The 12,500-nt window shown below is 26.9% G+C and overlaps 3 protein-coding genes across 3 annotated transcripts in view; 1 reads left to right on the forward strand and 2 right to left on the reverse strand.

The window, feature by feature from the left end:
• Nucleotides 1-228: 228 nt before the first annotated feature.
• Nucleotides 229-1,819, forward strand: Phum_PHUM287150 (tripsin, putative; the record flags this gene model as incomplete). The annotated part of the gene is made up of 6 exons (XM_002426902.1): nt 229-543; nt 620-742; nt 819-943; nt 1,026-1,268; nt 1,345-1,540; nt 1,634-1,819. 6 exons carry the CDS (start codon nt 229-231, stop codon nt 1,817-1,819), a joined length of 1,188 nt encoding a protein of 395 aa, XP_002426947.1.
• A 5,624-nt stretch (nt 1,820-7,443) lies between these two features.
• Nucleotides 7,444-8,452, reverse strand: Phum_PHUM287160 (uncharacterized protein; the record flags this gene model as incomplete). The annotated part of the gene is made up of 4 exons (XM_002426903.1): nt 7,444-7,554; nt 7,696-7,842; nt 7,934-8,205; nt 8,284-8,452. 4 exons carry the CDS (start codon nt 8,450-8,452, stop codon nt 7,444-7,446), a joined length of 699 nt encoding a protein of 232 aa, XP_002426948.1.
• Nucleotides 8,453-8,470: 18 nt separating this feature from the next.
• The window catches only part of Phum_PHUM287170 (uncharacterized protein), a gene marked incomplete at both ends in the record, with an annotated part of 4,299 nt that continues 269 nt past the window's right edge, over nt 8,471-12,500 (reverse strand). Inside the window, 5 exons of the mRNA XM_002426904.1 lie at nt 8,471-8,713; nt 8,797-9,051; nt 9,133-9,575; nt 9,662-9,883; nt 12,296-12,422. Of these exons, the coding sequence (XP_002426949.1) occupies nt 8,471-8,713; nt 8,797-9,051; nt 9,133-9,575; nt 9,662-9,883; nt 12,296-12,422 (1,290 nt within the window). The remainder of the gene's footprint in view (nt 8,714-8,796; nt 9,052-9,132; nt 9,576-9,661; nt 9,884-12,295; nt 12,423-12,500) is intronic.

Below are 12,500 nucleotides of genomic sequence, written 5' to 3' on the forward strand. Positions count from 1 at the left end.
TATGTCACTTATTGATTTTTATATTAGGATGGTGCAGTGGACATCAAAATTTTTCAAATTCTTTTGCAATTGATAATTCAACTGAAAGTAATAAATCACATCTTATTCTTACCTCAGGTATTTGATTTTTTGATTTTTCTTTTGTGTTTAAATTTATCAAATGTTAAACGCGTTTCAGAACCTGATATTACATTTGAAGAAAGATCTGATGATGTGGACAATTCAACAATGGAACCATTGACGACGTTTTCTCCTGTTAATTCATCTGATTTTTTAACTAGATCCTTTTCGCATTATCCAACTGTAATCCTACCCCAATACGAATTTGAAACTTTTGATAAGAATTCAGATGATGTAAGCTTTCCATCACCTAATAAAGTAACAACAAAAATTGTTAATAATGGTGGTGGGTATTCACCATCCCATGAATCTTCAAATATTCATGGTGTTAGTGAAGGATTAACCGGATGCGATTGCATACCTTTAAGTCATTGCAATGCCAAACCTACTTATGGTGGTATAACAACAAGAATTGTAACAAAGGTGAGATGAGTTTATCTTTGATGTAAACTGAGTAACTTTTTCAAATCAATTCATTTTAATTGATGTATAATTTCAGCCTCCACCAGAAACAATTTGTGCTTATGGATTGATTTATTGTTGTGCTGTCATACCAACACATAGTAAAACAGGATGTGGAGTTTCCAGTCCATATACAGGAGTCACAATTTCAGAAGGACAAGTAAGCATTGTTTTGTGTTCTGAAACATAAATTTTGCTCATATTGACATGATGATAAGTTTGAGACTTTTATTTAGGCATATCCAGGTCAATATCCATGGTCAGCAATAGTTCTCACCAATAGTAATCACTATGTTGGTGGAGGAGTTCTTATAAGTTCAAATCACATACTGACAGTTGCTCACAGAGTTGTGAAATATGAGTAAGAAACTTAACATTACAAAAGCAAAATAATTGTTTCTTTTAATTGTACTAACCATTATTATTATTGTGTTTGAAAATAGGCATGGTGAGAATCTTAAAGTCCGTTTAGGTGAATGGGATCTCTCTGAAAGGCACGAACCTTTTGAATATTTGGACGTCCATGTGTCTAAAGTCGTTAATCATCCACATTTTGATCCGCATTCCCTGAAAAATGATATTTCAATAATAACATTGGCAACAACTGTACCCATCCTAACCAAACCTTATACACATGTCAATACTATTTGCTTACCTCCTCCATCAATGATATTTTATGGATCAAGGTATGTCACAAAATGAATCATTGATAACATGTTCTTCATTTATTTATAATCAAAAATGATGATTTTCCAAATATAGATGTAAAACAGCTGGTTGGGGAAAAGATCAATTTCATGGTAATTATCAAACCATTATAAAAGAAGTTGAAGTTCCAGTTTTGTCAAGTTATGATTGTCAATCAAAATTAAGAAAGACAAAGCTGGGTAATTCATTTACACTTGATAGTGATAGCTTTATATGTGCTGGAGGGGAAGCTGGAAAAGATGCTTGCACGGTAAATGATAGGGTTATATGTATATACTAATAATATTAACAAACCTTTTTTACTCTTCTTTTCTTAAAATGTTTTTTCTTTTTTCTTTTTTAGGGAGATGGAGGTAACGCTTTGGCATGTATGATTAACGGAAAATACTATTTGACTGGTTTAACGGCTGGAGGAATAGAATGTGGAAATGAGAATGTTCCAGGCCTTTACGTTAACGTTGTTAATTACATAGGTTGGATTCATGTCACAATTAAAGAATCCGAACATATAGATCCAAGAACTCGTTAAAAAATACAAAATTGTAACCTTTTTCAATATTTGACATGGTTATTTTACCCAAATCCATATTTTAATCGTTAATATATGATCATTTTTTCAAATCATCATGCAACTTTTTCAAACCGGCTTCAGCAAATATTCAAATTTTTATAACTTACCGTTAAAAAAAAAACTAATAAAAAAAAAATATTGATATTTGTAAATTATTGATTTGTCAATAAAATATTCACAAAACTAATACTTTTAAATATTAAAAAACTAATAAAAATAAATTATTTAAACAGAAACTACAAAATCACTTCATAGAATTCTTTTTACTTCTGTGGAAAAGACGTTAGAAAAGAAGCGCGTCACTATTTTAGTTCCAAAACTTACCGTTATAATACGAAAAATGGCAGCACTAACTATTTCCGGTACAAATAACACGCTTATTTAAGCCAATATAAAATACAATTAAAAAATGGCTGACGCAAATTTTTTTTTAAAAAGGAAAAATCGAAGGCCGATTAAATATATTTTCTAAAAACTAGAACACAAAAAAAAAAAAAGAAAAAAATTTACAAATATTCACAAAAAAAAAATTTTATCCTTCATTTTTTTTTTTATAATAATCTTTTATAATAATAAAAATGAAATCATTCCATTTGTTTAAATTAAATATGGCGCGTGTGTTAGAATTTAAATATTTTTAATTTACAATAAAATTAAAAATTTAATTAATTAATTAATCCTTCGAAAAACCATTAATTATTATTATTATTTTTTTACATCATCATATATATATATATATAATTTCAAATAAAATTCCTCTTTTTAGAGATTACAAATTAAAAATTTTTATAAAGACGTTAATTTATTAATTATTTCTTTCCTTTTTTTTAATAAAAAAAAAAAAATCCAAACGTAATATTTTTTTTGTGAACTCATTACGTCATTCAATTAATAATAATAATAATAATAATAATAATAATAATAATAATAATAATAAATTGATCAATGTAAAAAAATCAGGTGGGGGTTACTTAAAGAAAATTTCAAATTATTTTTTTAAAAAAATTACAAGAATTTGTTTTTCCTTTTTTTTTTTGTGATAAGAACAAACAACAACCAAAACGTAATTTACAAAAACAAACAAACAAACAAAAGGTTGTAGTTTGATAAAAACAAACAAATTTTCCTTTTTTTTTAATTTGAGTAAATTTTATTTTTGTGAAAATGAGAGACGTTATACGAGAGACACTTCTTTTACTTTTTTGTTTATTTATATTAAATCGATAATAATAATAATAATAATAATAATAATAATAATAATAATAATAATAATAATAATAATAATAATAATAAAAGACTAAAATAGAATTTATTAAATTTTTTATTATTATTGATCAATCATGTCAATAACTAATAAATAAAATGATTCTAAGGTTTTGACACGCAATAAAATAATTCATTTCAATTATTCTAATTTTCCCTTTTTTTACATAAAAACAAATAATAATAATAATAATAATAATAATAATAATAATAATAATAATAATAATAATAATAATAATAATAATAATATTAGTAATAGCAGTAGTAGTAGTAATGATATTAATTATAAAATAAGAAAATCAAAAAAAATAAAAAAAAAGTTAAATTGTTTAATATTACTTATAGATAATTAATAACTACATAAAAATCTAATTTTTTAAATTAAAATTTAAATTAATAATAATAATAATAATAATAAATTTGTGATTAAATAAAAAAAAAACGAATCGATCGATTAATATTATTAAAAAATTAATTAATCAATTGATTGATTAATTGATCGATCAAATTACAAAATAATTAAAAAATAAAATAAAAAAAACGATAAACGTCATCATTATTATTATTATTAAAAAAAACTAATAGTACGATTAGATTCGAGAGGCTTTATTACAATATATAATTTAATATTATTATTATTATTATTATTATCATTATTATTAAATATTACAAATCGTTTGTTATAAAAAAAAAAAAAAAATTAAAATTAAAAAAAAAAAACTAAAAATAACAATTAAAATCATCTTTATCAGAACTATTATTATTATTATTATTATTATTATTATTACATGCTTGCAATAAACATTTTTCGCGACTGTTATCATTATTATCGTTATCAATATTATTTCAATCGCAAAAGCGTTCGAATAATGATAATAATAAAAAATAAAATTCATTGTTTGTAATAAAAAATAAGAAAGTAAAAAGTTTCAGTAAAAAAAACAAAGAAACAAACAAACAAGCAAACTGAATAATGATAATAATAGCAGTAATAATAATAATAATAATAATAAACGATAGAAAAATGGCAGTAAAATTAAAGTAAAAAATAAAAATAAAAAAAATAAATATCATTATCATCATCTTTATCATCATCATCATTATTATGAATAATGTTGCTTATAGACAACATATTCGAATTTAAAATAAAATTAAAAATAATAATAAAAATTATTTAAACAAATAAGAATGTAAATAAATAAATAAATAAGCGAATGAATGAATGATTGAATGAATGAAAAAAAATTCTTTTTTTTTTTTTGAATCTTTTGGCTGCTTCTACAACTTGGACGGTCAGTTTTTTTTTTTTTTTAGACTCATAACTAATATCATTTTATTTATTTATTTATTTATTATATTATGTATTAGTAAAATACACGCACCTATTTTTTTAAAAATTTATTAAATGTCACGTGTAAGGAAAATAACGAATAAATTTTAATTAACTACACAATCAATGCAAATAATAATAATAATAATAATAATAATAATAATAATAATAATAATAATAATAATAATAATATCATCTTATACAAACTACAAATAAAAAAAGAAAAAATTATTATTATTATTATTTTCTTTCTTTTTTACATTGTTTTGATTAATTGATTTATTATCAATATGATGCTGCCTTACTATCATTTAATTTAAAAAAATAACCAAATAATAATAATAATAATAATAAAATTAATAATAAATACATAAATAGAAAAAAGCAAAAAATTAAATAATTAAATAATTAATTCATTTTTTTTTTCAAAATAATTTTTTTTATTGTCAAAACCGTTTAAAACATTTATTATTATTATTATTATTATTATTTATATTATTATTATTTATTTGTAATTAATTTATGTATATATAAATATTTGTTTTTTGTTTGTTATATAATAAATCGTTTGTCGTTTGTTAAGTTGCCTCATACATTTAAAAAATTTTTTTTTTTTTTTATAAATTTAAAATACATTAAGAATGACGAAAAAAATTTTAATTTTTTTTTTTTTTTTATATAATTACAAGCAATCGATTGATCTATCGATCGATTTATCGATTTATCGAACATTCATTTAATTTCGTATCGGTATATTAATTACCTTCCCCTCCATTTTTATTTAATTTTTAAATTTTTTTCAAAATAAATAAATAAATACGAATCTTATAAGTTTTTTCTTTTTTTTTATGTATGTATGTTTTCAAAAGTTAATTTTAGCATTAATATATTATTATTTAATCAAGCCGAATAAATCATTAATAATAATAATAATAATAAATTGCACTCCGCCATATTGAAAAAAAATTTTGAGGTATTGCACGAAAAATAATAATAATAAAAACTTTTAATTAACGTGTTCATCCGACATTTTGTTATTATCATCATCATTACTTTTCCTCTTACAAAATATTATTCTCATTATTATTATTATTTAAATAAAAATACGACATTTTCATGTAAGCAAGTACATAAATAAATTAATAATAATAATAATAATAATCGAAGCATAAATTATAAATTTAAAAAAAAAACAAAACGAAAAAAAAATTGCACCAACGTGTTTTTTTGTTATATTGTTATTGTTATTGTTTATTATTATTATTAATAATTCTTATTAATTAATAATTATTATTATTATTATCGCGCAGAGAAACCACATAGAAAAAAAAAAAAAAAAAAAAAAAAAAGAATTTCCATTCTCATAATATTTCCAATAAGTGTATCTAACCAATGATAAAAACGAATAATAATTTTTTTTAAATTTTTTATTTTATTAATTAATTAATTATTTATTATTATTATTATTATTAATATATTTTTATCATTATCATTAAGCCCATAAAAAATACGTTTTTTTCCCTTTTATTTATATATATATATATGTGTGTAATTTTCCCCCGGGGTTAATTTTTAACACTAACTTTTTTTTTTTTTTTTTAATGTTATATTATTCAATCTAACTACTTCGACTATCTATTTGTTATTAACTAAAAATTTCTTTTTTTTTGCACAAAAATCGGCAGAATCGATCGTTCAATCAATCAATCAATCAATAAATCAATAATAGTAATAATAATAATTTTTTTTTTTTACACACACAAACACGCACACGCACGCACACATGCGGTGAAAACGATGAAAAGAAAAAATATATATCAATAATAATAATAATAATAGTAATGACAATGATAAAATCACGACAAGCATTTTAAACAAACAAAATTTAAATCCATCACATTTTTTTTTGCTTGTTTGTTTGTTCGATTGTAATTAAATAAATTAATAAAATAAATAATTTATTACAAAAATTAATTAATTAATTAAAATTTTTTATTTTTGGTAAAATTTTCTTTCTTCTTGTTTTTTTATCCGGCTTTAAAAAAAAAAAAAATTTTTTTTTTCTCTTTAAATTAAGCTTTTATAATTATACCTATAACTATTATTATTATTATTAATTATTATTATTATCATCAATACACCGATACAGAAAAATAATTTTTTTTTTTTTTTTTTCGTTTTTTTGTTTTGCTTTTTTTTCTCATTTTTTTTTGTTTTTTTATTTCCCTTTAATATTCGTTCTATTGCTATGAGAAATCAACTAAAATTTTTTTTTTTTTTTTTTTTTGCTATCATTCATCATTAAGGAAAATATTTGTTCTAATTTTATTATCATTAACGCGGGGAAAAAAAAAAAAAAAACCAAACGAAATAATTTCAAATTTTAACAACCCAAAAAAAAAAGAGAGAAAAAAAATTAACCCCCAAGTCAGCTGCTTTTTATCATTATTATCATTATCATTAAAATTAAGCATCCGAAATATTATATTTTTTAATCTAATATACCGAATCCCTTTATTTTATCATTATTATTATTGAACTATTATTTTTTTAATTTTTTTCAGTGGCAGCGGCATCAGCAAATGAGAATTACTTTTTTTTTTTTTCCGAAAGCAAAAAAAAAAAAAAAAAAAATGACACACGTATTAAAACTAACCGTGGGGATAGAAAGAGATAGAGAGAGAGAGAACCCCCCGCCCCTCAATTGGGGGGGTGGGTTTTTCTCAAATGAATACGCTCGTCTCGAGACAAAAGTTTTTCAAAAAAAAAAAAAAAAAAAAAAAAACAGAAAAAATTTTTTACATCACGCGATAACTCTGACGTCATTCACAAATAAAAAAAAAAATTTTCTTCCAGGGATGATTCATCATGGAAACAACTCACCGAAAGAAAAATAAATAAATAAAATAAAAAAGAAAATGTTTTAACCTATCGTGAAATTATTTCGGAATGTCGTTTGTTGTGTTGGTAATCCTGATTGATTATTAAATTATTCCTTGTTTTCGAAATATTTATAAGTCGGATTTTCGTATCCGTTGATTTGCATGTTGGCAACGTGACGCTCTTCCGGTGTGGCCGCTTGATCAACTTCGACGAAACCCTAAGTAAAAAAAAGAAAAATGTTTTTTTGTGTGTGTGCGAGAGAGAGAGAGAGAGAGAGAGAGAGAGAGGGGAGGGAGGAAATTTTACAAATCAAAACGTAATAATACGAATTCATAATAAAATTAGGATTTTTTTTTACTTGATTATGCGGATGTCGGGCGCTTTTCCTTCTGAAAACGGCAACGCCTACAATTACGGCTGCCATGAGTGCGATTCCAGCAAATGCCAAAGTGAAATAAATGCTCCTGCTTTCGTGATGGTAAATTTCACGTCGCAAAGAATAAGACTGGAATGACAATAATGAGAGTGCATACAATCACGAATGGATTCTTCTTCTTCTTCTCCTTCTTCTTACAAACATTAAAAAGGTTTCTTACCGGTTCGCTATGACTTATATCGTGACTCTGAGCGTGTGCTACCTTGGGCATGTTATGGTGTACGGCAGAAAGAACATCCAACGTTTTGGCCGTGGTTACCGTCGTCTCATCTTTTTCAACAATTTTCTCATCCTCCATCGTTTCCGGATCGAAATTGTCTATTTTTTGACCCAACGTTGATTCCACACGATGTTTTTCCTCTCTCAATTCCATTCTTTCCTTCTTCCGAACTTCTTTTCTCTGTTTTTCTAAAGCTCGCTGACGTTCTTTTTCTTTTTGAAAACGAAACGAAACGTCGTCGATTAATTACTTTCGCCATTAAGGTTTATAAAAATAAAACCAGGCATTACCTTCTTGTTTAGCCGTTACGTCCGCTCGATACTTGTCTAATATTGCCGCTTCAGCTTCTTTTGTCATTGTCAGGAGCGAACCCGGTGTTTCGTCTTTGCTTCTCAATGCTTGAATGTAATCATCCATGAGTTGTCCGATTTTTCCTAGCAAATCAGGATATCTGTACATTGGAAAAAAAAAAACAAATTAATCCAAATTCGATTTGACGACGGTTATTTGATTAATGAAACCAACTTGCCTTTGCAACATTTGCAAACTCTGGTTAACCATCCTGTCGATATCGGTCAAATGTTCCAATGTTATGCTTTTCTCTCTTTCCGCCTGTTCGAAACTCGAACTGAGTAAATGTTTGTAATGAGCTATTGTGTGATGTCTGTCCTTGTGAAGGCATCTCAAAAGCTTTTGCAAACACTTTTGAACTCGGTGAGCCTGTTTGAAAAAAAAAATAAATTTTTTTTTATTTAATTTTCTTGTAATTTTTTTTAATTTGAAAATAGAGTAAAAATTTTTACATTGGGAGGATTTTCGTTGAGTGCTTGCGTGTAACAGGTCATGGCTTCCTTTTTCCTTTGATTTATGTGTGCCATTACTCGTTGTTGATGCATGGCAACCAATTGATGTTTTTCAGCGTTTCCTTCGTCTTCTAAACTTTGCACGGTTCTCTGAAACCTTTGAGTCATGCGCTTTTTAAATTCTTCCGCTGCTTTCGGATCAGATGTTCTCATATCTTGATATCTTTCTTCCAAATCCGACCAATCTTTCATGACCTTTAAGAGAACCGAATTCATTATTATTATTTTCTTATGCTTTTTAAATAAAGTTATGTAAATAACTTATTTAAAACTTACTTTTGTGACTTTTTCGCGGTGTAATTCTTCTAACCTCAATTGAGCTTCTTTGTATGCTTGATGTTCGATTCTAGGATCGAAATGCGTGAAATATGGGTCCGGAGTAGGCGGTCCACTTTTGGGAGTTGATGTACGATGATGAGGTAAAGACGACGACGATCCAGATCCGGATTTGGGTTTTGCAGTCGTTGAACTTTCACTTCCGTCGCTGTAGTCTTCGTCGTCGTCGTCATCATCATCATCCTCTTCTCCCGGATCGTCTCCTTGCATTTCTTCGGCATCATCTTGAGCGTTATCATCAACTATTTGATCATCGTCATCGCCGTCATCGTCATCGTCGTCATCATTTTGATCATCATCGTCATCTGCTTCGTCGGGAGATTCTTCATCTTCTTTAACGGGCATCGGAATGACATCGAGTGGCTTTTTGGGTTTCATATTGTCTGAAAACAAGTCGTCATCGAATGATGAGTTAAATTTTTTTACTCGAGTAAATTTCATCCGTCGCGAGTCGACGTACCCGACGTACCTTTTAAATGTTTCGGACAGCAAACGAATTCGACTCCGGAAAAGAGACTGATACCGCACGGGAGCAACATGGCAAAACTTCTCAACTGCATTTCTCTTTCTTGGCAACTTTGACTCGCCGTCAAATTCCATTTAGAAAATTCCCAACATTTAGTTTGATTGTGTATGTGATCGAAAAGACAATTTTCCGGGACCAACAACGCATCGCTTTGGAAAGGACCCTCTAAAAAAAAAAAAAAAAAAAAAAAAGGATCGATTTAAAACACACCCTTGATTGACGGTTTTAATTAAGTAGACAGAGCGACACACACCCACACAAAGCGTTTAAAAAAAAAAGAGAGAGAGAGAGAGAGAAACAAATTAAAACCTTAAAAGGCAACGTGGAAAATTTAAAAAAAAAAAAGGATATTAAGAAAATTTTCAGCTAGCTTCTGCCACTTACAAAAAAAAAAAAAAAATTAAATCGTTCACATTTAAATTTGTACCACATGAAAAATGTCACGACAATTCAACAAGTTAAACGATGAAAATTTCAATAAACATTTTTATTATTATTATTATTATTATCCACCATTAAACACGACAAGGCTACTTGTCGGAGTTTTTAAGTATTTATCCGAGGTTTCTACCCGATTCCTTAGGGACAAATACTCGAATTTCGGTGGTGCCACTTATTATAAGATAGCACCACATCAATTCTTGAAGGTCTTCCTGAGTCCGTCTTTTTCGATGGGAACGATTTGTCTCCTGAACTGGGCTCCGGTGACTAACATCTTTGGAGTGGCCAGGTCAGAAGCAGTGAAATTCACGTTCTCGTCGAGCTGCCTCAGGTCGACAGTAGAACAAGATTTGTTTTTTGGTTCTTACTTTGTCTTGTTCTCATTTTTTTTTTTTTTTTTTGCTCTTTTAAGCCAACAGCACGTGGCGTTCTCAAACGGTCACCCATCCAAGTTTGCACCACGCCCGATGCTGCTTAACTTCGGTGATCGTACGGGAACCGGTGTGACCAGCACGCTATGGCCGTTGGCTTATTATTATTATTATTATTATTATTATTATTATTATTATTATTATTATTATTTCCATCTTTCTCTCTCCCTCGCCATTTTACAAAAAAAAAAAAAAAAAAACCTCATTTTCATTTTTGAAATATTTAATAATAACTTTTTCAAAGCGAAAATGAATTTAAATTATAAAAAAATTTAATATTTGTTAAAAGAAAAAGAAAAAATTTTCCATTTTCCTTCCTTCTTTTCTCCCCACCCCCACACCCCGCCCCCATTTTTTAATTGTCCTAAAAAATTAGGCAATTAATTGTAAAAATAAACAACTCTCTCGCGAATTTTTTTTTTTTGCATTTTCCACCATAGAAAAAAAAAAAAAAAAAAAAAAAAAAAAAAAAAAACCAAAAACCAAAACCAAATTGCCCAAAATAATTAGGGGAAAAAATCCGTTAAAAATAAATTAGGCATTTAAAATGAGGTAGTTAAGCCTTTTATTACGTCGAATATTATTATTATTATTATTATTATTATTATTATTTTGTTTTATAACGTAGCCCTTTTTAAGCTCTTTTTAACACGCCTACATCGATTTTCTTGTTTTTTTTTTTTTTTTTTTTTTTTTTTTTTGCATTTTCCCTTAACGGTTTTCTTTTTTCTTCAGGAAAAAAAAATTTTAACTTGTTTTTTACAAACGTAACAAAAACATCGTTTTTTTCCTTTTTTTTTTTTACCCAACATAATTTTTAATTTTTTTTTTACTTGTCCCATTTTTGGAAAACATGCTTTCCATTAAAATCGTTTGAGAGAGAGAGAGAGAGAGAGAATAGAGAATTTTCCATCGATGAAGATGAATAAAAAAAAAAAAAAACATCATTTAAATCAACTACGATGATTATAACAGTTTTGAAAAGTTGGAAAATCTAACGGGGTAAGAAAGAAAAAAAGAAAGAAAAAAAAATCTTTTTTATAGTTTTTCCTTTTTTTTTTTTTATCGGAAAATAATTTTTCTCTCTCCCTTTCTCTCTCTCTTTCGAAACGATAAAAAGTTTATAGAGAGTTGAAAAACTAACTAGTGAACTGTTAAAAGCTCTCTCTCACTCTTTCTATCTCTCTCTCTCTCTCTCACTCTCTCTCCGGAGAACTTTTTAATATTTGTTTATTTACAAGCCACCTGAGATAAACCAGGAGAACAATTAACAGCAAAGTGTTATAATACGACCGAGAGAGAGAGAGAGAGAGAGAGAGAGAGAGAGAGAGAGAGAGAGAGGGGGAAGCAATAGAGAGAGAGGGAAAAAAAACGTAAAACAATTTAAAATGGATTTGAATGTTTTCAAAGTTGAGAGAGAGAGAGAGAGAGAGAGAAAAACGACTCTCGAGAGAATGCGAAAATTTTTCCGTTGAAAATTTAAAAAAAAAAAAAAAAAAAATTATGACATCGACATCACCGTAAAAATAAAAAAAAAAATGGCGAAGGTTTTTTTTTGCTTTTTTTTTTTTTGTTATGTTGGCTATATCGATTTCGTTTTCGATTACTTTCAACTTGAAGTAATTAAAAAACCGTTGAAATTGAATATTAATTAGATTAACGAACGAATAGAAAAAAAAAAAAATTTTAAATGATAATTTCTCACCCAAGCATCGAAAAGGTTTGACCCATCTGGATATTTTGCATTTTTTATGACCGACTTTACACCAATTTGGAACCTTTAAATAATGACTTGCTTCCACAATGTTCGTGACGTCTCTCTTAGGATAAACCTGAAATCAAAAAGGACAACAACAAACGGTTAGATGGTTGCCGTCGTCGTCGTCGTCGTCGTCGTCGTCGACCGAAAT

The sequence above is a fragment of the Pediculus humanus genome, genomic scaffold, assembly GCF_000006295.1.
Source record: "Pediculus humanus corporis 1103172107667 genomic scaffold, whole genome shotgun sequence".
Taxonomy (NCBI): domain Eukaryota; kingdom Metazoa; phylum Arthropoda; class Insecta; order Psocodea; family Pediculidae; genus Pediculus; species Pediculus humanus.